At 36.7% G+C, this 26,954-nt stretch overlaps 2 protein-coding genes across 2 annotated transcripts; one reads left to right on the top strand and one right to left on the bottom strand.

Moving 5' to 3' along the window:
• Nucleotides 1-416: 416 nt before the first annotated feature.
• On the bottom strand, nucleotides 417-21,449 carry mettl25 (methyltransferase like 25). The gene is made up of 12 exons (XM_007252414.4): nucleotides 20,287-21,449; nucleotides 18,897-19,055; nucleotides 18,646-18,764; nucleotides 16,982-17,602; nucleotides 14,735-14,882; nucleotides 9,244-9,338; nucleotides 9,041-9,070; nucleotides 8,487-8,560; nucleotides 6,366-6,459; nucleotides 5,711-5,785; nucleotides 4,345-4,416; nucleotides 417-595 (listed from the first exon to the last, which is right to left on the bottom strand). The coding sequence occupies exons 1-12, from the start codon at nucleotides 20,489-20,491 to the stop codon at nucleotides 497-499; spliced, it is 1,791 nt and encodes a 596-aa protein (XP_007252476.3). The 5' UTR covers nucleotides 20,492-21,449; the 3' UTR covers nucleotides 417-496.
• A 775-nt stretch (nucleotides 21,450-22,224) lies between these two features.
• On the top strand, nucleotides 22,225-25,571 carry ccdc59 (coiled-coil domain containing 59). Its single transcript, XM_007252410.4, has 4 exons — nucleotides 22,225-22,447; nucleotides 23,792-24,122; nucleotides 24,980-25,088; nucleotides 25,190-25,571. The coding sequence occupies exons 1-4, from the start codon at nucleotides 22,303-22,305 to the stop codon at nucleotides 25,352-25,354; spliced, it is 750 nt and encodes a 249-aa protein (XP_007252472.3). The 5' UTR covers nucleotides 22,225-22,302; the 3' UTR covers nucleotides 25,355-25,571.
• The last annotated feature ends 1,383 nt before the right edge of the window (nucleotides 25,572-26,954 follow it).

Here is a 26,954-nt window from a genome sequence, read left to right as displayed (position 1 = left end):
GACGTGGGGTGGTTTAGATTATAAGCAAAATATCAGATACGTATCAGACATGCGATCACGTGTATTAATGCTTCACATATGTGAAATGCGCTCTGACTGCGTGTCTAAACGCAGCCTTCGTGTAGGCTCTTGGGAAGTCACATTCTCACATCCTGATCTGTGTTTAGGGAATAATGTGCTTCCATCTGATTCTCCTCATCTACACTCATTACGGTGCGCTGGTGTTTAATCCTGTTTAGCTCTAATTTAATTCAGTCAGTTATTCTGAGATAAAAAGACCCCAGATGAGTCAGAATGGAACGAAAACCACATCACTTGTTTGTGATTTATAATCCTCATTACAAATTACGCAGCTATAGATGCAGATGTGGAAAAAGTGTACGGTTTGATATGGTAAATGAAACACAAAGACTCATACGTATATAAAATGAGCAATTTAATTTAAAAGCCTAAAATAATAAAAAAAAGCAAAGCTGTGGTAAAAAATCTTTGAAATTCATGATGCTCCATGTTTCTTTATTCCGACGACAGCGTAACATCTGGGTGACAGAAGTGGGTTGAAGAGCTGCACCAGGGCGGAGTAAGAGACGCTCTCCTGCCAAAAACATTTAGGAGTTAATAGGGTATTCTCATTTTAGAAGATACATATTGATATTATAGGGCCATATAAAGTACTGTACCAAAAAAAAAACTAAACATGGTTACAGATAAAAATGTAAAAATGTAGATAAATAGCTTGATAAAGCTATGAAGTATCGATAAGACTACAAACACCTTTTTTAATTTTAAGTAAAAATAAATGTGCTAAACAGAAGAGACAGTTCCGTATATTGTAGCTGCATGTAAAAACCTTTTATCTCTATTTTTTTTTTAAATATAATATGAATCTAGCAGTTTTCCATTACATTGTGTCACAATGAATTAATCAATAGAAACACTCCAAAATGACTGGAAATCAAATCTTACAATAACTTATAATGACTTGAAACGTTTTCTTATTTTGTATTTAATAGTTGCTTTAATGTGTCAATATGTTAATGTTTACTTGCTGACTAACATATTAGCAGAAATATATATTTTTTCCTAATATAAATATAAATAATAATATAAATGCAGTATGGATATGGAAATTAGCTCTACAACATGCAGATAAAATGTAATTTGTGTCATTATTTTTACTTTTAAAACAACCAATTTATTGTGACACAAACTTTCATAAACAGTTTTAAATGTTTATTCTACAAAGTGCTTGTGTCGTATGATATCATTTCTTTTCAACATGTGCGCTATGTTTGTTGGTATAATAATAATAATAATAATAATATAATAATAATAATAATAATAATAATAATAATAATAATAATTGCTACCTATATAATAAGAAAACAATATTTTAAAGTATTCAAAAAGTGATTTTAAATCACAGGTTAAGAAGCTGTAGTTCATCATTTGATATCTGACAGATTACTACCCATTGTCTTCTTAACACATTTCCTAAATATAGCTTATATTAGCACAATCATTCTGATTGAGTGCAATCACTGCTCTATTCACCAGCTAAAGAGCTCATGTAGTTAGGTATGACATTCAGCTGAGATAAAACCAAGCTGCTTCAGCCATAATCCATATAATACAGCCCCCCACAATTACTCACCAAAGCGCACATTCATATTTCCAGCAGACGCAGAGCTCACAGATTAATGATTTATACAAGCAGAAATGCCACGAGGTCTGGTGTGACTCTAATTTCCATATGTGCACTGGGAGCTCACATGTCTGTCATCGAGAACCTTTAATGAGGAACAAGCCCTTTTAATGTCTAACAAAGGCATACCGCAGAGATCTGCACGGCAAACATATCAGCGAGGTTTATACGACCGCCGGGTGAACGCAATAAGACCATATATTAATGATCCCCGGAGAATCCGGCAGCCTGCGATCCTCACTTATAATCAGATTTCCTTTAACTCTTCTGTTTTCTATGTAAATGGCCTCACGGCTGGCTTAACCACACGTTCCTGACTGACACTGTTGTGTGGGTGGGGGTTTTATGTTCAAAGTGTGTTATGGTAGAGGGGAAACGGAGGTGTAACTCTAAACTGCTCTCTAAACTCCTGTAGGATAAATAGACGTGTGGAATGGGCCGAGCCGGTGCCAGCTGTGCAGCAGAACTGATCCATGGTCTTGTAATAATATATGTGAAATCAGGGTCAACTTGTTCACCTAACTGATTAAGATCTCTTAACAGTTTGTAACCCTAGAATGGAAAATTTATCTATCTATTTATTTTGGCAAAGTTAAATAATGAGAGTTCTGGAATGTGAAAGTGACAGAATGTGAATCTTAAACAAGGTTCTGTCTCTTTCAAAATCAAAACATACTAAACACAATAGAACTGTAAAACAGGCCAATTACAAAATCCCCAAGACTGTTATGTAACAGTCTGGACTTACAGTTTTAACCCCTAAAAGTTATATACACCCAGTCCACACGCCAAAGCTGATGGCTAGTGGTGGGTGTATGGGTGGAGGCTGGAAAAAAACAGGCTTAAGGCTTAAGCTAATGCTGACTAAAGGCAAGTCACACATTGCGCAGGCCTAGTGAGCAATCTGTTGTCCTCCCTGGGTTCTTATTTGGATAAAGTGCAGTCTAAGCATGAGCATTATTGTTAATAAGGCCCAAAAATATGGGATAAAGCCTGTAAACAGGCTGGTTAAACAACATATGAGCATTTTAGACCCCAAACAAACAGTCACATACTTACTTCCTACACATAAAAAAAAAACTTTTTTAAAAAACAATTTTATGCCACTTTAAGTCCCCTACACACTGAAAACCTGTGGTATGTCTGAGCAAACTGGAGTAAAATAGGATGTGGCATCTTTAGTGTGAATGGCCAACATCATGTATTAAAATACACTGCCTGGCCAAAAAAAAGGTCACATACTCTAATATTTGGTTGGACCACCTTTAGCTTTGATTGTGGCACGCGTGTACTTTTTATTGTTCCAATAAGATTCTGCGAAGTCACAAGATTTATTTCAATCAATTTTGCTTATTTTTTTCACCAGGATCTTGTACTGATGATGTTCTGAAATTATCAATGAGGTTAAGGTCTGGACTCTGTGGTGAACTCTCTCAATCCATGTGTGAAAATGATGATCTCATGCTCCCTGAACCCTGAACTCTTTCACAATTCCAGCCCAATGAATCCTGGCATTGCCATCTCGGAATATGTTTGTGCCATCAGGAAAGAAAAAAATCCATTGATGGAATAACCTGGTCTATATTCAGTTTATTCAGGTGGCCAGCTGACCTCCTTCTTTCAGCACATACTGTTGCTGAACCTATACCTGACCAACTGCAGCAACTCCAGATCATTTATTTACTTAAATCCAGGTGGCAACTTTTTTCTTGACCAGGCAGTATATATTATTGTGGAAATGCAACTCGGTTTGAAGTGATACCCATTAAAACAAAAAATATTACAGAAACGCTTTGGTTTGAGGGGGAAGGATTTTTTGAGCAGGTAAATTCCCAGGTTAACTTTCGACTTGACTGATTTGGTTTCACACTGAACAAACCTCTTCCTATTTAATTAGTTTTACATCTTCCGATGTAAAAGTAAGAGTGCATGTGTGGCCTGAGATATATAATGAGATCACTAACTAACCACAGCGAGAGCTATTTGCCATATTTATAAGAACATAAGTCAGAAGCCTCTAGTTTGGAAAATCATGAATAAGCACTTAATAATTTGTTACATCTTGGGAAAATACAAGTATTACCCTGTAACAGCTTTCAGCAGCTTTCAGAAACAGGCTTAGGAATGGAAAACAGCACATTCTGTCATCGAGAAACATGAAACAGTGTTTTAAGTTCGTCTTGTGATTACAGACATATGTGGTGTAATCCTGAAGCATGTAGATTCAGCCTGAAACAAAGACCCTCCCCAACAGTGCAAGTGAAGCTTACAAAGACCTCTTTTTTCCTCTAATTACAAGAGGATTAAGAAGCCTTGTAGTGTTATATTACACAGGCGGACACACAGAGCCAGCACTTGGGGAGAAAACTTCATTGTGGTGCTGAAACAGATCCCTCTGTGACAATGCCCCAGACTGGCTAAGGACCCAAAAGCAATGGACCAGCAGAGAGGAGGACAGGAAAATTATGGCCCCACGCCCCCAAACTCATCACAGAGTGAATGGGTGTCTCTGTTTAGCCTGTGCAGAAACAAAAACCCTAACAGTGGCTGTAAATCTGTAAATGGGCAGGGTAATTTAAACAGATCTCAGTGGCTCTGTCTCTCTGTGGTCTGTGCCCTCAGAACAAGAGATTCATTACCTGCTCCTTCAAGTAGCACAATCGGTCCAGCAGGATGAGACCTTCTATACAGGGAGCCAATGTCACTTTCAGCTGAGAGAGAAAACAAGCATAAACCTGAGTCAAATATAGCAACATGAATTTACTGCCCATTATAATATACAACATAGAATATCTACAGTGATTATATTTTGGTTTTATATGTGCACTGTGTTCAAGTGTTCATTTAACTTCACTGATTTATTATGGCATTCATATGGGCCTTCACTGTATATAAAAAACAGTAACTTACCAAGACCAAGACAATATTTGTATTAAATAATACAAAAATGTAACAAAATAAATAATATAACAGTTTTGTAATGCTGCAAAAGTATAACAAAAAAAAGAAGATTTAGATTTAGATTTATTGCATGCATTATGTTGATCACATTATTACTATATAAAAATATACAGTGTATAATACAATGTGGCACACCCCTACCATAAACAGTTTAAAACCATTTATCTAGGCTGTGATATTGTTGTGAGATATAACCAAAAATCATGTCCCAATAAAGATATGTATTACAATATAGCACATTTACTGTATATTTTTATATATATTAACTAACCACACAAAAGTCTTATTTTTCTTCTTACATATTGAATTCCACTCAACAAGTAAAAGTATGTTTTCATATTTTATTATATTTCTCATTTTACTGAGCAACTCTGGGCAAATTGTTAATTAAACATAAAATATGAAGTTGTAACATACTTTTCACTTTTTTCAATTTTTAACTGAAATAAAACAACTTAGTTTCCTAACTTTTATATCAGTGTTTCTCTGTCTATGAAGAAATACATAAGGAATCATGTAGTAACTTAAAAGTGTTGAACCAACCAAAATACTCTCGATTTCTGAGGCTGATAACTCTTATGAACTCATCCTGTGCAGTATAGGTAATTCTTGGACTTTCTTTCCTGAGGCAGTGCTGATGAGTGCCAGTTTCATCATAATGTTTTTGACTATCTTTGCGACCGCACTTGAGGACACTTTCGAAGTATTAGAAAACTTTCGGACTGACTGACTTTTATTTAATTTTTTTTTTATACTAAGTTGAGTAATTCTTGTCATAATATGAATTAGAACATTACTCAAATATAGCTATTCACTGTATACCAACTACCTCAAACACATGCACTCAAACACATTAAGAGGCAAGAAATTAAAGTAATTAATTCTTAAAAACTGAAATCTAATTAGAACTAGTTCCTACACTCATTTTGTTTTCAATGAAGGCATTCAGGGTTACTTTTCACATCTTGGTTGCAGTGAAAGAGAAAGAAACATGATATAATACACATCCTTATACAGTTTAGAGCAAACAGATACTGAGCTTACCATGTTAAACGCCACCATCTCATTCATCCTAGGGCTGTACAGGTCATGGTAACTCTGGATCTCACTGTCTGAGAGCTGCAGATAAAGAAGAGGAGGTAATAAAAAAAGACAAAAGACTATTCACAAAACAATGGATCAACACTAAACCACAATCATTAAATGATGCTTATCCATCGCCCTCAGCTGTATCTGTGATCTGTGAGTTTTCCCAGCATTAGACACACTAAAGCTAGTATTCATAATGGGTTATAGTAATACAGTGTAAGAGATATCTGACACAAGATCTCACTGAGGGAAACATGAGGTTTTCAGATGAAGAGAATATAAACTACGTTGATTGCATAAACCCTGTCATAATCTCGGATAAACACAACAAGTTGGATTTTATTTGAGTCATTTCATTTAAGACTACAGTCTGTACGTATAGAGTTAGAAACTGCTATTGCTATATGGACAGTGGAGCTGATAAAGTAGACAGTGAGTGTAGAAACAAAGAGGTGGTTTTAATATTATGGCTGTTAATATATTCTGATTATTTCAAGCCGCATACTGAAACCAAATAAGACTTACAGTATGACTTGTGTGTCAGCAGAAAGGACAGGAAAATAAACAGCTTGTTCCTGTCCTTCACATCTTCAGTGTTACCATTCCTCACCTTTGATTCGTCCAGATCTAATTTCCTGAGTGCTCTTCTCACGTAGTCCACGAATGAGGAGGCTTTTGAATAAACATTTCCAACACGCTTCTCACTGCCAAGGAGAAAAGAAAGAAGTAATCAAACAACAGACTTCTTGAAATCAGCAAATAATAACATGACTTGCAACACCAAATCCGAAAAAGCAAAAAAAAAAGAAAACTTTGGCCAAATCGCAGAATCAATGGGACTGTTTTATTACACCTATAACACTATAGCAGTATTAATGCAAAAATTACATTGAGTGCAACATATGCAACATATTTTCCAGAGATATCCATGCACTTTTCAACAAGACAATGCAAAACCAGTACTGGGTACTGTTCAGTCTGACCTGTTCCCTTTAGAGTTGTGGAAAGAAAATAAATACTTTACAATCCAAATTAGCTTTGGAATGTGTTGCAGGGCTGAAATGCAGGAATAGATGTTTATTGATGAATGAACAAAGTTGACCAGACAAACAGATTAGGCCACATCTTACACTCTGTAAGGCGCATTGCAATGCTCACTGCTATCTTACACCCCATGACTGGTCTGTTTTCCTATTTTCCAAAAACACCCTGACACACCCTAAATCAAGCTGCGTGGTGCATGGTTGACAGTTCGCCTGCAGATTACTAAAACACAGCCTATTGTCTACATTGAAATAAAAGTCAAATTAAATAAAACTTTTCCTTATTTTTTCTTTGTGTTTATACATTAACAAATGAAATAAAGTCGATTGATGTTTGATTTGGAGTTGTACAAACCATTATTAGTTATAGGTTATTATTTTAGGGGTGAGCGGGGGTGTAGCATGCTGGGTGCACCTATAGAAATGGACTCTGATGATTGACTGTTGTCATGGTTCATTTCAGTCAGTGGACCACCTATGTTTTCTGCTGCCAAAATAAAAAAAACACGCCAGAAATTTACCTGAACACACCTCACTTCCAGACCACCACGCTCATCAGCGTAGATTTATTCCATAGCAAGGCATAAAAAATAGACTGTTGATGGGGTGTAAGACAGCAAAGAGCATCGCGACATGCTTTGCGCAGGGTGTATGATTGGGCCCATAGTGTAGTAACACACTGAAAGAGTCAGAAATGAGATCACACAAAACTCAAGGCCTGAGTTCTATTTTCAGTCTCACAGCTTGCAGTCAGAAGCATCAGTCAACACTGAATCAGGGCTCACACTGTGCTGTGAGGTCAGTATCAAATATCTGGAGTGTTCAGGCCTCCCTCAGTGCCCCCCCACTGCTTCCTAAAGCTCACTGCATCCTAAAGCAAAACACTGATGTGCTGGCAGGGATGCTGCGGAGATGTGTGAACTGATCTGGGGCAACCAGGACTGGCCTCCAGAGACCCCAGTAGGAAAGGGTGTTTCTGTTACTGAAAATAAAAACTGCCTTTGAGTTTGAATGACAGGCTAATGACAGCTGGAAAATAGGTTGGAACACAAATGCGAATTGGAAAGTGATGCAATGTAGCATTACACGAGCAGATGCATGGAACATTACTATGACTAAGAATCATAACCCACTTTATAGAACTATGAACAGCTGCCATTTTTGCAGTTTAATCTACTTTCCATATATAAAATACACTTTTCTCTATTCTCTAATAACATGATGGAAAATTGATGTTGTTACCTTTAATTAATATGTAACTAATGTAATCTTACAAGGTGCATAGGTTCTCACAAATTCCAAGATTATTGTTTATTATGCATTATTATGATTATTGTGCATTATGGGATTATATTAGTAGTGACAGATGAATGATGTGTAACATATTAGACGCACAGCTTTTTTATGCATTATAATCAAAATTAATAATGAACAAAAACATGGCTATAATTTGTTATAGATTCTTTATAAATATTTATAGCCATGTTTATAATGCCTTAAGAATGCATTATAATGCGTTATGAGTATGTTCATAGAGTCTAATAGACATGAAATTAGTTGTGTTACCAATGGATCCTTAAGAAAGTTTCTTATAACACACACCTTATTTTGTATTTTGATAAAAAAAAAAATTGTTTATTAATAATAATAATAATAAAAAAATTAAATAAATAATAATAATAGGTTACCTTTTATGGGCGTCATAGTGATCCCGAAGAATAACATGAAGGACTGCCCTATAGAAAAGCGATTCCATAGGAAGCTGGAACAAATGGAAAAAAAATCAAGGATAATTTATCTGATATTAAATAACTGATATTTAAATGATCCCACATGCTGAAATGTCCACATCTGTTTACGACCATAGACATTTTCAATCAGACATTACCTCACTTAACACCTCTGCTCCAATCAGATCACACATTACCTTTCACATGATAAGTCTGAGACATTAATACATCCATATACTCACACACAAACATGTGTATGTACTGCATGAATGCGCACACATGCATGCTCAACAAAAAGAAGAAAGTCTAATGTAAAAATCAGCGATATCAGTACATCTAACTGCAGTTATATAAATAATCATATTCATAATTCCTGAAATGGCAGCATTATTATTCAGCATAGTCTTTATATTACTGTCAGCTGTACAAACAGCTCTCGCACAAAAGCTCTCTCTATATGCAAATCCAGGATATTGAACAGACGCATGAATACGACTTAATCAGTCACTCACCCCGCCTCCGACCGACACCCTCTCCAGAGCCTGTGAACAACAGGAGTGAGAATAATGAGCTGGAGCAGACCTACAGATCCACGGCCTGTGATATAAAGCCAGTGGTGCTGAGACTTAAAAATCAATTTAATGGACCATATGTAACAAAATCAAAAGCAAACGTTTAAGCAAAGACAATAATCTGCTTTTTTCCCCTGCCTTACCAGACATGCCGACATCCTGGCATTCCGCCCACAGAAGCATGCCTGCTCTCTCAGATACTGACTCATGGGAAATCCATACACTCCAGCCTCACACTCTGCTCAGGATAAATAGAAGGGAGTGATGAAAAATAGTATGGATAAATATTATTATATTAAACAACAGCTTGTAGACCTCACTGCTGAAAGATGTGTTGCAACTAATAAATGAATGAATGAATTATACAGCATGGGAAGTTGTGAGTTGCCGTGATTTTACAACTTGGACTTATATATATACACATACACAATGTAAGATGTAAAGTAAAAACTCTTAACTGTGGTAAATTAAAAAGCTAAAAAAATGTATCCTGCTTTTGTTGGAACAACAGTCTCTACTGTCCAGGAAAGGCTTTTCACTTACCGGTAACTCTAGAGCATTGCTGTGAAGATCTGATTGAATTTAGTGACAGCAGCATTAGTAAATGTACACATCAATGCAAGCTAATTCCAACTGGTTAATTTACTTCTTTTGTAAATATATATTTGTATTGTTTTTTTTTTTCCTTTTTTCCCCTAAAAAGGTCAGAAAATCAAACAAGATAAAGATTTATACACAACATACATATATATATATATATATATATATATATATATATATATATATATATATATATATATATATATATATATATATATATATATATATATAAGCATACATATACCTACATATCTTTTTACACACACGCACTTGTACATACATACCTACAATCCTACACTCACACACAACTATACATGAATACAGATAAACACTGATTATAATACTCTACATACTACTATGATACATATACCCAATCTGCAGTCTATTTCAGGATAACTAATCTTTTAAGAAAAGTTATTGTAAAGGATAACTTTTCGTTAAAGCTAATGCTAATTCTGGGGCGGCATTAGCATTAGCTGCTAACCCCCCTTAGCATTAGCTCTTTCACCTTTCAGAGGTCAGTATATTGGAACGTAGCCTACATGTTTACAGTGTAAAACAAGCTATGTGGGATGAACCACTGGATAAACACTTGGTGTAGCGCTGTCGGGCGGCATTAATAGCGGGATAGTGGATAGACCGAAAAATAGACATTCATTGATAGTGTGCCTTTTAATCCGTGCAAAAAATATGGTAATAAATTCAGAAAATCAATAAAATGTTGTATAATATCTACTTGATGAAAAATACCCAAACTTTGATTAAGATTAAACATTCAAAGAACAGCATGATTGTTCCAGTTTTAATAACCTGGAGCAGATACAGAATATAATGTGTGTGTGTGTGTACTAGCATATTTTTCCTTGACTTTCACTGTGGCTCTGTCTATCAAATTTTAAAAACTGATATTAATCATTTCATAACACTATTTTCATCACGATTCACCGCTGTTTCACCGTTTCACCATTCTGTTGGAGCAGAAGCCTGCGGACCACATGTTCAAGTCAGGCTGCCAATCAGAAGAGCTCGAGCTGGAGTGTTTAGGCCTTATTCCTAATGCAACAAAAGCTCTGTTTACACCAACCACCACGCTAATCCAAACCCTGCCAGGCTGAACAAGAGCCAGAGCCGAGCACAAACCCCGAGTGTGTGAAAGAGTGTCTGAAAAACACAGAGCGTCATGCTTTAGGGGACACAAACACCAGCGCTTTCTTTCACTCAGGGACGCGATAGCGTGCGAGTGCTCACACTGAGTGAGGATACACAGTCACTGTGGGGTCTCAAACTGGACACTCTCCACTGTGCGACTGCACGTGTGTTTAACACTCTGTTCAATTTTAGACGATAACGTCATCATTCAACACTTTCAATTGTGTGAAAATCTGGCAGCAGGCCAACTCAAAAGGGGCTTCTCGAGTTGATATGAGAGAAGAATCTGAGCTGAAAATAATACCAGTTGCTTTTTGCTCCTGAGCAGCCTCATTAATTCTGCTGTGCTCTCGTTTGCTGTTGCTGTTGGCTCTTCTCAGGCGTAGCGGCTCTGCTCTGATTGGGGGTAAGTGGTGTTAGTAGGGATGAAGCTTCTGAACTCCCTCAGTGAAGGATGGCTTTACTAAAAGCTCTTATGTCATCCTTATTCTGTGACTCAGAAGCAAACAGCGTGCCTGCCCAGATGCAGATTAATTCACATTGAGGACTAGCAGGGAATTCCAATTAAGGGGGAGTGACACAAGAAAAACATATACAGTACCACAAAATTTGAAGCCATGTATATGTTTATGAGATAAGATTAAGTCCAGGCTATGACATTTTATTTTTTTAAATAATAGTAAATTTAAAACATTTGTATTAATTAATCATATACTCTGTTGAGTTTCATTCATCCATAAACCAAATAAAAAAAATCAATCACACACAGATTGTAAGTTGCATAGGAAGTGTGATAGAACAATATGGTAATTTTTTTATATATCGATATTTACAATATATACTGCCCTAATTAGGTCTGTCACAATAATTATATAATTTACTATACAAAATATGGATATTCTATAAACATAATTATTTTTACAATTTTAGCTAGTGTTTACTTAGTGAGAAAAGCCTATAGATTTGAATGAGCGGGTATGTTGCCTTTTGGTTTTTAAAACAGCGGATTTGTTTCATAAAGTTTTTTTTAAATGGCATTGCTCCTTACGTATTGTATTAAATAATTTGTGTATTATTATGTGAGCATATTATCAATATATCAATAAGAAAATAAACAGCATACACAACTATAAAAGAGAATAAAATGGATTTTCGCAATTTTTCAGGTACATCATCCAGTGAAAATCATACTATAGTCTACATTTTCTTGTTTTTTATATATTTTTTTTTTATAAATTAAATTTTTTTATATACTATAAACTCTGTGTTGCTTTACATTCCAGACATTGTCATGATTTATCGCATAATTTTACAGTTTTAAATGGCATAATTACAAATTATAAATACAACCATTTCCTCATGCATTGCTTAGAATTACACAAGCTGTGTTTCTGGTACTGTGTTCTTAGAGACAGACGTAAGATAAATGAGCTCTGTTCTGATTGGCTGTTCTATATGTTGCCTCAGTCAAACAAAAAAACACAGAGCTAAAACACTCCTGAGAAGTGCAGTATTGAGCACTAGAACACTAGCAAGCAGATGTTAGCCAGTTACATACTGATGTCTGTATCTCATCAAAGCTGGACAGTGCATGAGTCTGACTGGACAGGCTGATCTGCTTACTGTAAAGCTGGCGAAATACTGGTGGGTCAACATTTAAATTTCTAAATTAGCTACAATAGATATGTTTAATGTCTAAGGCTTAAAAAGGCTAGGGTACTACATCATAATGAAGTGTACTACATAATAATAATAGTGTACTACATCAGGATACTAGTGTGTACCATATAACAAAACCAGTTTATTGCATTATAATACAGTATACTACATCACAATACAGCTTAAGCATTGTCACACTGCCCACTTTAAATGCATAGTTGCTGTGATAATTGTCATTAGTAATGCAGTGTGCAGATAGCAGTAGATAGTAATAAATAGCACCTCAAATAAATGTTATCCTTCCTGGAGAACTACTGTTAAAACTGTTAAGTCTTGCATCCAGCACTTCACCATATTATATTATAGCTTGATTTGACTCCAGTAGTGATCTGCTTAACATCCATAATGCTATAAGAACCTTTTATGAGTTAAACAGAAATTAAAATGTTCTTGTGCTGTACTGGAAAAAAGTTTAACCTGATTCACAGCAATTGTGGGGTCAAAAACATCACATTTATGCTCATAAAACGCTGTTTAGATTCTATAAGTCAGTTTTCCAGTGTCTCCTCTCTTCCCCCTAAGTGATTCTGAAGGAAGCACCATTTTTTGGCGGTCTACCAGTACGGTCTGGTATTTCTATTGCCTGTCATGTGTAATGTATTGGGTCCTTTAAGGGCGTTTATACTTCTTTGCTTGGCTGGGAAAATAAGTAATAATCCCTCCCCCACGGTCTACAGGAAAGTGACAAATGAGCCACTGGTGTGGGACAGGCTCATAAAGTATGAGAGAGAGCGCTGCTGAATAGCCTCCACCAGCTACGCTCTCCAAGTCCCACTGAGTGACTCTATATGCTCAGGAGTGTGTGTGTGTGTGTATGTGTGTGAATGTGTGTATGTGTGTGTTAGAAACCATATGTTCTCTCAGGGATAGCTGGAAGTCTTTAGGGAGGTAGCATGCTGAGAAAGATGTGATATCATGGCTCTACACTGGCACAGACCTAAGCTTTTCTTTAATACATAGCGGAAAAAAACACACACACGCATTTGCATATCATATCATATGTGAAATGGGTAACTAACAGCAATCATACAGTGCAGCTAACAATCATGAGTTCAACGAATAACACATATATTCAGTTACGTTTACCAGGTTAAGGATTTTTATCCAGACAAGCAAATCTGATTTAACTCAACAACTTAACAATTTAACTGATCTTAACAATCTGATCAAGATTTAATGTGAAAAATCCTACTTCTGCCAGTTTTGCAGTAGAAATATTTTAGTTTAATTTTCCATAGTGCTGGGATGAATAACTAAAAATTTAAATCAATTGTTATTATTTTTGATCCTTAAACTATATAAACTGCTCAGTTATCTCAACATCTGAGTTAATCTTTAAGCCATTTGAAACATTTGCATCAGTACCTTTTTAAGGGGACAGTACTTTAACCATGGGGAAACTAATAACCAAATTACAAACAATTTATTAACAGAATATAAAAAAATGGCCAGTCAATAAGCACAAATTACCTACTTTTCAGCTTAGGAAAACAACTTTTTTTTTTTAGATAATCTTTGGGATTTTCCAGCAAGCAGTCTCCACAGTTCACTCAGAATTTAAAAAAATAATTTCGGCCTTAAAATTTGAAGCATTTTCTGCTTTTTACCATTTGGTGATGTTAACGTCTGGACTCTGGTGTACTCGGTCTACTGTTCTAAGTCTTAGCTTAAATATTTTGATTCCTTTTCACAATAAGAGCTTCTCAATCTGCTCCACACCCTTTCGTGCCCCTTTAATAAGTTTCTAAACATAAGTTTTGGAAAGTCCTGTTATTTTCTACTTTTAACTTTCTTTTTCTTTATAAAACTGGTTTATCAAATTACTTTAGAGCTGAACTATTACACTGCCTTAGAAGTATCTCCTAAAAAATTAATACCTTTCACTTTTGCACAGGACTGTACATCTTTATGCCTGTTTTATGAATATAGGGCAACATTTCCATGAGACTGTATATGAGATATAAGTTAGGGTGACACCTCTATTTCCCACTGATTACAGCAGTTAAACACCACTTTAGACCTCTTGGTCAGCCAATAGAATGACGTGTCCCTCATTATTACTTAATCTGCGGTGAAAGTGACTCAGCTCCTGCAGTAACTGTTCAGTTCTTTTTTACTGAAAACAGCTTTGGGGTGTATACGCTGGGTTTCTGGGTGTGCACTCACCGTGTCCGTCCTGATCAAACTGCTCAGACAGGAGGTGGTAGCAGCAGCCCACGCTGCAAACGGCCTGAAGCTCCGGCTTGGCCACGAACATCCGCAGGGTGCTGGGAGCCAGGTCTCCACACGTATGGAGCCCAACCATGACTGCATCCTGGGCCAGAGAGAGAGAGAGAGGGAGCGAAAGAAAGAAAGAAAGAGAGAACAATTTGCTGAAATCATTCTGGCAGCATGCAGTTTAACGTATGCATCCACTTTGCCTCTCACAGACTGCTGGCACAGATCACGCTCATCATACGCATCCAACATCACAATGGAACCATCTCATGCACCAACAATGCCATTCCCAATACCAAGCCTAATTTCCTATAATCAGCATAATTAACATGATTGGAATAATTATTGCTATCTTGCCGTCACATCAGAAAAACGAAGCAGCTTCAAGATGCTCTCCATTAGAACCCCATGCCTGCTGTGCTCTCCTGTTACTCTTCAGGCCCAGCTAAATAAGTGGAGTACATGTGAAGCCAAGACTCATAAGATTCCATTCAAACATTACTTTCGGTAAAGCACCTATTTAAAAAGAACATAAACACTGGGAATGACTCCCAGTTCTACAGGAGAATTAGTAGCTAATACAGAAGCAACTGGCCTAATAGGTTGTTATTCACACATCAGCCTGAGTCACCAGAGAAAAATTGCATTAAATGCACCGCGCCACGCTTTGCCAAGCCGAACTGTGGCTACATTTCATTGAATTTTCAAGTCACAGATCAAATATTATTGTATTATTTAGTATAATAATGAAAAAACTCTATGTGTTGTGCTCTAGCACATTAAGGAATAAAACAATGCTGTAAAATGGGTCCTGGACCACTGGCTCAAGTCTCTTTCACTGTGCAACCGGCTTTAGGGACTAACCAGTACGTCATTTGGTTGACACAATTGGTTGATTTTAAACATTAACTGATTTTTAAATGTTTTAAACAGAAAGCGAAAATATGTAATTTTTTTGGATTAAATGCGTTTAAAAACTGCGAGGTACTATCTTATGAGTGAGGTTAAACACTGATGAGTCTGGCTGAAGCCTAGTTTATGTGCTAATATATATCTACACATGGATGGGAAATTTCATTTCTGAAATAGTATGACTATTTTACATTTTCTTGAGCCAGAGCATCACTTGTGTACCAGGGATACATCATAATAGGCATTGCTATCGCCCCCCGTGGACAGCACAGTGTGTGGTAATGATTGTAACCTGTTGTATCTGTCTATAATTGTCTATGAAGTGAACAGAAATGCAACTCTGACAGAGGCTTGACACGCATATCATCCAGGCCGTTGCAGCCTTCATTAACAATACTAGTTCCTATTTCATGAGATGTGGCATGTCATACATAATGACTTGAAGCTTTGGCACACAATGCATTTCAATAGAAAAAAAAATGACAATGTGCATTGTGGTAACATACAATTCAATGTTCTTTTGAATTGGAATGTTATGCAGTTGCATTGTCTGAACACCAGAGGTCACAATCCTGCTAGTGCAGGCCAAAGAACCAGTGTGCGTAAGCAAAGGACGGAGAATATGTCAGTCATTTTTGATTAAAGCCAATCACACAAGTGCTTTTTTCCGCTATATGAGAGGCATAGTCGCTGCACAACTTTTGGCTCTATATTCTTTGACTCTCGTGGGCTGGGAGAGATGACAGTTTCTCCACCCAGAGCTCACAAGCAAAAAGGAACGACCGAGTTCCAGTAATGTAGTGGTACATTGAAAAGTATTGTGTTTAAATTTAAAATGCAGCCAAATTCAAATAAAAAGTAAAAGATACACAAAAGCGTTGTTATTTTCCGCTTAGGCAATGATATATTCACTATAGCTTGCCTTAATAACCAAGTGATTAATTCATTGTTCACACTTAGGACCATACCGGGATTTCTTTGTTTATACACTTAAGAAATAAAAAAAAAGAAGAGAAAGTCTCCTTACTTTTTTACATAATTCCAAATTTGTTCCAAATTTTGTGAGAAAATTCAGTTGTGAATCCAGAATCGTGAATCAAATAAGTCACACAGTGCGGCAGCCGGATTCATTTTCCACCTAAGGGCTGAGCTGCGTTCAACGCAACGCAACCCAGCATGCACCAAGGCATGTGGTGTCTCTCTTCATTTAAACAAATTGGATGCATCAAGGCTTAAATGCTAGTGCACATGTACTGTAAGTGATGCAATTATCCTGATCCTCACCTCCAGCTCTGTAATCAGTGTCCTGAGTTCAGTCTCTGCTGTAACATATGAAGTCAGTGGGGAAAACAGGGTGCTGCTGTCAGTGTTTCCCCTCCCATTCCGTGCCTTCCTCTCCAGGTTATCCCTCTTCCTCCTCTCCCTCTCCTCCACACTCAGCTCGCTGGGGGGAACACGGGGAGAGGCCTGCTCCACAATGTCTGCAGACAACGCAGCAAAGAAACTGTTCTCTGAATCAGCGTCTGCTGAGTCTGGTCCATTTGAGACTGAGAAATTGTCAGTGACCAGCTCTGAGGAAGCAGCAAAAAGACTCTCCACACTGGTGTTCCTCTCATTTTCACTCTCCTCCACTCCTCTACCATCCAGGTCTGAAGAATCTGTGTGTGGCTGACTAGTTCTCTCGTCTTCTTTGGTCTCTATATCTGTGTCTTTAGGTGAGGCGTCCTGGTTCTTCATGGCTTTGCTGTGTCTCTGATAGGCTCTGGAAAACTTCTTGAGCTTCCTGTTCCTCTCCTGAGCACCATGCGTGTTGATGCTGGAACAGTCGATGCCGAACACCTGCAGGTCGTACTGCATGGAGAGGAACGAGCACAGGTAACCTTTACCTGAACCCACGTCTATAACCTGAAAGTAAGAGAGAGAGAGATAAAGAGAGAAAAAAGTTAAAAGATTGCGTATGTAAAGTAAGTGGTGATTTAAAGACCTAAAGCTGTGGTCACACTAATCTCTCACCTCAATATTTTCAGCAGGTAACATTTACACACATTCTGTGTGACCACAGCTTCACACCGAGTTTGGTTAACACCTGAAAATGAACAGACCTCTGTATGGGCTAAGACTTGAACTGTTTAGCCTTGTACCCACATTATTTTAAGTGTGATGCTGCATACTCTTAATTTTCAGAACTTTAGAATTCAGGATGGCTGCACCACACATCAACAGTATTAAAAGCATTAGTGTTATAAAGTTTATTATCGTTTATGTCTTTTTGTGTATCTATTATATTAAATGATGTCAACTGCTAAAAAAAAATCAAATTATGAAAGAATTTGTGTTAGAAAACTCCAAAGTCTACAGCTATCTATGTTCAATTAGGTAAAGAAAACTGAAAGTGCATTTTCTATTTAATATACTTATTGAGAATACACATTAAATATACTTTCTTTGTATTTTTTTAAATTAAATGTATTTTAAGCAATATCTTTAAATTAAACTTTATGCTGACAGAAAATTTATATAGTGGCATTAAATACTGCTTAAAGTGCACTTTAGTGTGTTTTTTTTTTGTCCATTGTCATTAAGATGTACACAATATGTGCATAAATACGCAAAGTGGTACATCTACAATATACTTCAAGTATATTTAAAAATTATGTTTAAAACACATTTACTCAAATTTACTTAATTTTGGAAAAGTCATACCAAAAAAAACAAACAAATGCTTTTATGTTGTATGTAAATACAGCTTAATTACAACTGAAATATACTTAAGTTGCCATTAGTTGTTCCAAAAAAATATATTTTGTATGTAATTTAAGTATGTATTAACATTAATGCTAAAATTATGTACTTTTCCATGGTTATTATACTTCGTAATCATATCAAATACGTTTCAAAGTAGTTAATAAATGAGATACCTATTAATTAATTAACACAATAATAAGCACCTGCTTGACTCCACAGCATTTGGCCAGACTTGCCACCACTTCAGACATAGCTGGAACCTCATGAGCCTTCTTAGAGTTCATAAACTCATCAGGTACCAGGGGTTTACTGCACGTCTCATCTGAAACAGACACAAAAATAAATAACAACATAACAAAACAACTTAAACTGAAACAGTCATGTACTAATAAATATTAAGCATTAAAACTATTTATAAAAATATTTAAATTAATCAATAGTTGAAAATGCTTACTTTCTGCACACATTTCCCTCAGAGTCTCCAACACTGCCTCACGCTGCACAAACACCCCCAGGCCTGGCAGAGAGTGAGCTCTGGTAGCCCTCAGTAGAGCCTCTACATCCACCAACTTTCTGGTAACGTTACAGAATCCAAAGCTCTCATCTTCACTCACTGTAAAACAAAAAAAAGATTATATAACTAAACATTAGATCAATCCAAGAACTGGTACATCACAAAATAACACTAATGAATTTAGGAGGGAAGTGTGAAGTGCTGTAAGATTTTGTGGAAAAACACTGCACTGACTTTGGACTTGATAATAAAACACAGTGGATCAACACCAGCAGATCACATGTCTCTCCAAACCTTCACTGACCATCAATAAATTGTCCATTTCATTTGAAAATCAAGGGACCAGAGTCTGGAGTGGAGAGGAACACAGTGCAGTCATGTCATCTGCTGGTGTTGATCCACTGTGTTAAATCAGGGCCAAAGTCAGTATAGTGTTTTCCTAGAAATTCTTACAGCACTTCATGCTTCCCTCTGCTGACAACTTTTATGAAGATGCAGATTTCATTTCCCAGCAGGACTTGGCACACTGCTCACACTGCCAAAAGTACCAATTGGTCTTATATAATATTCACATTTTATGAGACACTGATTTTTGGGTTTTAATTGGCTGTAAACCATAATTATCAACAACATTAGAAATTAGAACTTAAAATAAATCACTCTGTGTGAAATATATGAATATAATATAATAGTTTCATTTTTTTCACATTTCACATTTTCACAATTATATACACAGCTCTGGAAAAAATAAGAGACCACTTAAAATGAAGTTTTTTTTTAACCTTTCTTTATCAAATTGATATGATTAAGAGGAATATGGATAATCACAAGCCATCCAACCAAGCTGAACTGCTTGAATTTCTGCACCAGAAGTGGCATAAAGTTATCCAAAAGTAGTGTGTAAGGTGGAGGAGAACATGCCAAGATGCATGAAAAATCGGGGTTATTCCACCAAATATTGATTTCTGAACTCTTTTTGGAATATTTATCAATTATTAAAAGCTTTATTAATATGAACTTGTTTTCTTTGCATTATTTGAGTTCTGAAAGCTTTTGTTATTTCAGCCTTTTTCTGATTTTTTTTGCAAATTAATGCTCTAAATGACAATATTTTATTTGGAATGTTCATTTTACTCACATATATACACCTATAAATAGCAAAATCAGAGAATCTAATTCCGAATCTGAAGTGGTCTCTTAATTTTAATTTTCTAGAGGTGTGTATTTAGTCTTTGGTTGAATCCCAATTTGCCTATCTCGGCTATTTCTTACCCTATGTAGTGAGTGATTTGGGATGTGGCCGCAGTCTCTGTACAGGAGTGTATCTTACCCTCTGACTCCCCCGCGCGGTCAGCAGCGGAACTCACAGCCCTCAAAACCTCCTCTGGACTCACAGCCATGAACAGCCCCCAAACTCCGCGCGTGTAAAAGTCCACCGTGTGCGCGTTCGCGATGCTTAAAGACACGGACAGAAACCGGCGAACCGCGTCTATCTTCCTCTTTAATTCCTCGGCAGAGAGAGCAGAACCCGCCATAATACAACAACAGGGATAAAGAACCGCTGCTGACAACTCACATTCACACACACACGGAGCGGGGGAGTGACGTAGAGCCTTCCAGGCATAGCTAGCCGCTCACAGAGACACGCTGTTTAAACCGAGATCAGTAAGAAAGCGCTATTAACACCCATCACTGCACCCAACAACTGTCTCACAGCGCAAATTCAACTATTATTAAATGAACTTGGGATTAGGGCTCAATTTTGATACAACAAACACGAAATATGTGGATATTTAATAAAGCAAAGATCGTATAGCGAGGAGAACACCCAGTTAAAAATCTCCGCGTGGTTTATCACACCACTAGAGGGCGCTTCTATATAAGTAAAAAAATGAATGGGTTCAAATGGAGCGATTACGCAAAATCAAGTCAATAAGGTTTTTTTTTTGTCACTAAAAAAAATTGCAACAAAGCTTAAAAAGAACTAAAATATTAAAATAAATACAGTAAATACATTATTCTAGGGGGTTAAAACAGCTTCCAGAGGTTATAATCATTTGAAACCAGTAAGCCCTTCCTGTACTTTAAGTTAAATCTCTGATTTTATATCTTACATTTGGAAGCAGAAGCCTAGGCAGCATATGTGGATAGGCTAAAATAAGCTAAATCACTGTATCAGGTAAAGTTAAAAAAAATTAAGGTCATGTACCTGATTTTGTTTTATTTTAAAGTATCAGAATAACTTGACTGCTTTTTTTCCTTATTCTTGAAATAAGGTGAAAATTCAAAGTGAGACTGAATAAGTTGCCGTTCCTAAAATAAGTAAAATAATCGTTTAAAAATATATTTTTATTTAAATTAAAAATGTACTATTTTTCTCAACACAGAGCATATCAAATGTTTCAGTACCGCAGACAACCGCAGACAATTTTGGTCCTTTAAAACCTTTTAAACTCAGTGCTCTGACTCCACCAACCAGTCAACCAGTCAGCTCACATTAGCAGTAAAGGCGCTAGCATTACTGCTAATGTGAGCTGACATAAAAACTGTTTACTGTAGAAAAAGTGAAATATACTGGTCTGTCTTACTCGCGTTTTTAGCAAAATTCTTTATTCTACTTTTTAAATGTAAATGAATATCCTTGACAAGTAGCTAATAACTATTTTCATTTTTAGTTTTAGCCATTTAGCTCCATTTACCCTTATTTATTTCGGACTCGCTCGCTGGCTCCCTCTAGCGGTGTGCGCCTATTTTCTGAGACTAAGTGGGCAGGCCCGCCATTAACCGGTATTAAGTCGAGATGTGCTACCTTGTCAAACCGTGCTACCCTAGTAGTATTTCATTTTTAAAAAGTAAAACAACAACATATTAGAAACCGTATTAGAAAATACCCTCAGCAGAAGGCTAGGCAGCATATGTGGATAGGCTAAAAGAGGCTAAATCACTGTATCAGGTACAGTAAAAAAATTAAGGTCATAAACATGATTTTTTGTTTTATCTTATAGTTTTATAGTATATTATTTTAATTGTAACTGATATTTACAGTATTTTGAAAATGCAAGCAGTTTGTTTATTGCTTCCAGTAAAACTTTAGGAATTATCATAAGAAATATTAAAACGTATTTTTAAAGAATGTTGGTCGGCGCATGCGCAGTGTCGTAAAGAAGCACATATCGATGGTTAGTCAAACTTGACAGAACACCCCGGCCCTGTTAGCTCGTGTGTGATTAGTTACGTCTGCAGATCCGAGCGTACGTAAAATACTGTGCGACGTCACGTGGTGCGCTGCGTCGCTGTACACACGTGTGTCTGTTTTGAGTGTAATTTTTTTCTACTGCGCTTTAAAATGGCTCAGAATTTTAAAGGTAAAAATCCGTTTCAAGGTAAAAACCTAAAAAAGGATTATTCAAAAGGCCCCCGGGCAGCTGGTGTTACAAAGAAGAGAAAATGGGTCCCGGCGAACAAGTTTTACAGTGGGAGTGTAAAAGAAGGTGAGTTCTTAAAAGATACTCATTTATAAGATGAAATAATCATGTATTAATCCAAATTAACCCATTATGACAAAGCTACCTGTGTGTGACAGACAGTTTAAAAGCTGTGTGAAGTTTCTTACAGCACTCTGTCTGGCTTTCAGTTAACTAATTAAGCTCCTAAGTGACGAAGAAAAAGGTTACAAACCAATTGTTAACACATTATAAGCATTATAAATAACAAAGTACTAAAAGTTTAGCACACAGTGCGAGTTTTGGTATGTATTTTTTTTTATTCTGCCCCTTGTAATAAATAGTATGTACAAGGAAACAGTACCTGTAAAAAGGACACACCTCCTGATTCAGTATTTTTTCTTTATTTTCTACATTGTAGATTAATATTAAAACATGAAAACAATTAAGGGACACGCATGGAATTATGTAGTAAACAGTAAAAAAATGTTTCCCCCGACCACAATCCCCTGATCTAAACCCGCAACTGAAAATACGAGGAATGAACAATTATTAATGATGGGAGGCTCTGATATGTTGATTAACATTTTGCCATTATTCTGTATTATTTATGTCTATGATATGATTGTATAAGATTGCCATATAAAACAAAAACAAAATAAAAAGGGTATTCAAAATAAGCAATAACTTCAGACTACACCTTTTCAGTTATTACCTAAGATGTTTTCAAATTCTGTAATATTGTCACTTTCCACAAAAGTGTGTAACTTTGATAAACCGAAATAAACTAAACTGACTTAATCCTGATCTACTGAGAGAGTGATTTCTGAAAAAAAAAAAATCTAGATTCTACCTCATGAAGACATTAAAATACCATAAATGTGCAGATCTGTCCTCAAAGATAAATGTGACACTTAGAAGAATCTAATGTATAAAGCATATTCTGGTTGGATGAATACAATTTATTTACTAAATAATTCTGCATGTGTTCCTGTATAGCTTAAACATAGTCTTTAATATTAAATATCGATGTAAAAAATATGAAAAAGAAAAAAGATACGTTGAACGGGAAGAGGTGTGTCCAAACTTTTAGACGGAGGACCACAAAGTGAGTGAAAAACAGAGAGAGTGAAAAACAGTAGGTAAGTCACCCCCCTCTAAAAGAGAAAATTACCCTAGGACCCCCTACAAACTAATGCCGTCCAGTTAGCTAGTAAGCTTGTTTTTTCCCTGTATAAAACAGTTACATTTAAAGTGCACTTTTGAAAATCCTATACTAAAATCTCAGAAGTCTGAGTTGTTTTTGATCAAATCACAAATGTAAAAATTCAAGCAGCACCTAACCAGAAAACTGCTAGAGATCAGATTTTACTTGTAGTTGTTTGTCTGCAGGTCAGGGATTTGCCTTCAACAGGAAGCAGAAAACACAACGCCAATACAATAAACTCCTCCGAAAGGAGAAGTGGAGAATGAAGGACTTCAAGCCACAGCTGACAGACAATTATCCAGAACACCTGAAGCATCTCTACATGGCTGAACAGGAGAGGATGGAGGAAGAAGAGCAAGTGAATAGAAATCGCAGGAGAAAAGTAAAAGCTGCTAATACTGATGAGGATGAAGAAGAGGACATGACACAAGCTTCTGTCCAATCCCCCGACTCAGTGGAGAAATCTGCCTCTGCGGATTCATCTAATGAACCACCACAGAGTTCACAGAGCGAGAGGTGTGTATGTTTTAATAACAGCTCAGTCCAGGGACTGTTCACCTGTTTCACTGGTTAGGATTTTGTGATGTTGCTAAACTGAACACGCTCAAAGGTAGAAAGGATGTACATGCATATGTATAATGTACATGCTAAGTAGAGCAGCACACTATATCATATTGTCATTATCACTTGCAATTTGGCCATGTGCAATAGTTAAGTTGCATCACATGCTATCTAATGTAAGTTTTGCAGTTTGATACATGAGAAAAATTGGCCAAGATCTTATTCTCCATAAACTATTCAGAAGCGGCATATCAATCTTTCCCATATCAATTATGTGATAAACAGAGTAGGTTTGGCATGATACTTACATTAATTTACATTAACTTAGTGTACAATATATGGATATGTCTTAAATAAATTTTTCTGACCTATTTCTATTTTTCTGACCTATTATTAACCATTGTGGGTGCTAGCATGTTTGGATACATGTGAATGAACCTCACCAGCATTTTAGCCAGTCACACTATTCTGTTATTGTGTTCTCTCCTCGACTATTTCTTGGACATGAATAATAACATGATACTTTGGACTATTGACCAAGGTAATGTATTTTGTAATATCATAATATATCTAGCAGAAAAATAGTTCAATTTAAATTATTTCCAATATCGTGCAGCCCTATTGCTAGATAATAATGGTTGGTGTGAAAATTTAAATATGATTGGTCTAGATTAAGAAATCTTTTCATGGGAATATCCCATTGAAAGATATTCCATACAGTATTACAAATATTATTTATTGTTTGATTTAATTTGTGTTCTTTAAACTGTCTTCAAAGAGATTTGCTAAAGTCTGTTTTAATGTCTCCTCAGTTCACATAAGGACTCACAGAGGTACACAAAAAAGAAGAAAATGTCTTCCTATCAGAAGGCAAAGCAAGAATACGAGACATTAAAGGAGGAAAGGGAGAGAAAGAGAGAGGTAAGAGAGAAAAGGATAACAGAACATTACATTTTATTAATTTCTTGTTTTACTTGTATTACTGTATACTGATGCCTGAATGAATGTTGTATTTATTGTAGGAATATCTGAAAGACAAAGAGCAGAGAGAGGAAGCTCTGAAGAAGTACAAGGAAAAGAAACAGGAAAAATATCAACTGCTGAAGAAGAAGACCAAGAAGGGTCAACCCAACCTTAATCTGCAGATGGAGCTGTTGCTTCAGAAGATCCAGTCCCAGCGCAAATGACAATGGAGGAAGCAGCCTGTGTTTAAAGACCCAATTCGTCACCCTTTCTGACACAGTAGAACAGACTGAAACAAAAAGTACAAAGCAGTACGTACTTTTATGTTTTTGTAACAACAGCTGTGACACTGTTTCTGTATCTCCTGTTTTTAAGACATTTTTTTCCACACATGGCGAACCTTTTATGGGCTGGCTGACAAAATAAAACCATTAGGAATTAGTATGGTCAAGTGCTCTATGGGTGTGTGGGCGAGAAGGTCTTGTAAAGTTTTAGATTATAGGTATACAAGGTCATTCCTATGGCTCTGCACAGTTTGTATCCTCTTTCCTCTAAGGATATGTCCATATCAATCCAGATGTCTTTGTTCACTTTCACCATATTTAAAATATTTCTGTTCACACATACAGTGAGTCCAAGAAGTATTTGATCCCTTGCTGATTTTCTTTGTTTGCCCACTAATAAAGACACTATCCTTCTGCACTTTTAATAGTAGATATATTCTAACATGGAGAGACAGAATATCAAGACAAAAATCCAGAATATAATTTTAAAGAATATATTTTAATTAATTTGTATTTCAATGAGGAAAATAAGTATTTGATCCCTCTTGCCAAACACACTCAATACTTAGTGGCAAAGCCTTTGTTTGCAAGCACAGCGGTGAGACGTTTGTTGTAGTTAACCACAAGTTTAGCACACACACCAGGGGGAATTTTGGCCCACTCTTCTTTGCAGATCCTCTCTAAATCATGAAGGTTGGTGGGCTGTCGCTTGGCAACTCTGACCTTCAGCTCCCTCCATAGATTTTCGATCGGATTGAGGTCTGGCGACTGGCTGGGCCACTCCATGACCTTAATGTGATTTTTCTTGAGCCAATCCTTTGTTGCCTTTGCTGTATGTTTAGGGTCGTTATCATGTTGGAAGTCCCAACCACGGCCCATTTTCAGATCCCTGGCAGAGGGGAGGAGGTTGTCCCTCAGGATTGTGCGGTACATGGCTCCATCCATCTTCCCAGTGATGCGGTGAAGTAGCCCTGTACCCTTGGCAGAGAAACACCCCCAAAACATTATGCTTCCACCTCCATGCTTGACGGTGGGCACAGTGTTCTTGGGGTCATAGGCAGCATTTTTCTTCCTCCACACATGGCGGGTGGAGTTGAGGCCAAAAAGTTCAATTTTGGTCTCGTCTGACCACAAAACCTTCTCCCAATAACTTGGTTCATCTTTCAAATGATCATTGGCATACTTGAGGCGCGCCTCCACATGTGCTCTCTTCAGCAGGGGTACCTTTCGGGCACTGCAGGATGTGAATCCATTGTTGCGCAAAGTGTTGCCAATTGTTTCCTTGCAAACTGTGGTCCCAGCTGCCTTCAGGTCATTTGCTAACTCCTGCCGAGTGGTTGCAGGACGATTTCTGAACGTTCTCAGCATCATTGCCACCCCACGAGGCGAAATCTTCTTTGGAGCACCGGGCCGAGGTCTGTTGATTGTCATGTTATACTCTTTAAACTTTCTGATAATTGCACCAATAGTTGTTACTTTCACATCCAACACCTTACTAATCTTTTTGTAGCCCATTCCAGCTTTGTGAAGGTCAACAATT

Source organism: Astyanax mexicanus, chromosome 2, assembly GCF_023375975.1.
Source record: "Astyanax mexicanus isolate ESR-SI-001 chromosome 2, AstMex3_surface, whole genome shotgun sequence".
Classification (NCBI taxonomy): domain Eukaryota; kingdom Metazoa; phylum Chordata; class Actinopteri; order Characiformes; family Acestrorhamphidae; genus Astyanax; species Astyanax mexicanus.
Note: the sequence above shows the minus strand (reverse complement) of the source record. Positions and strands in the feature narration are given on the sequence as shown.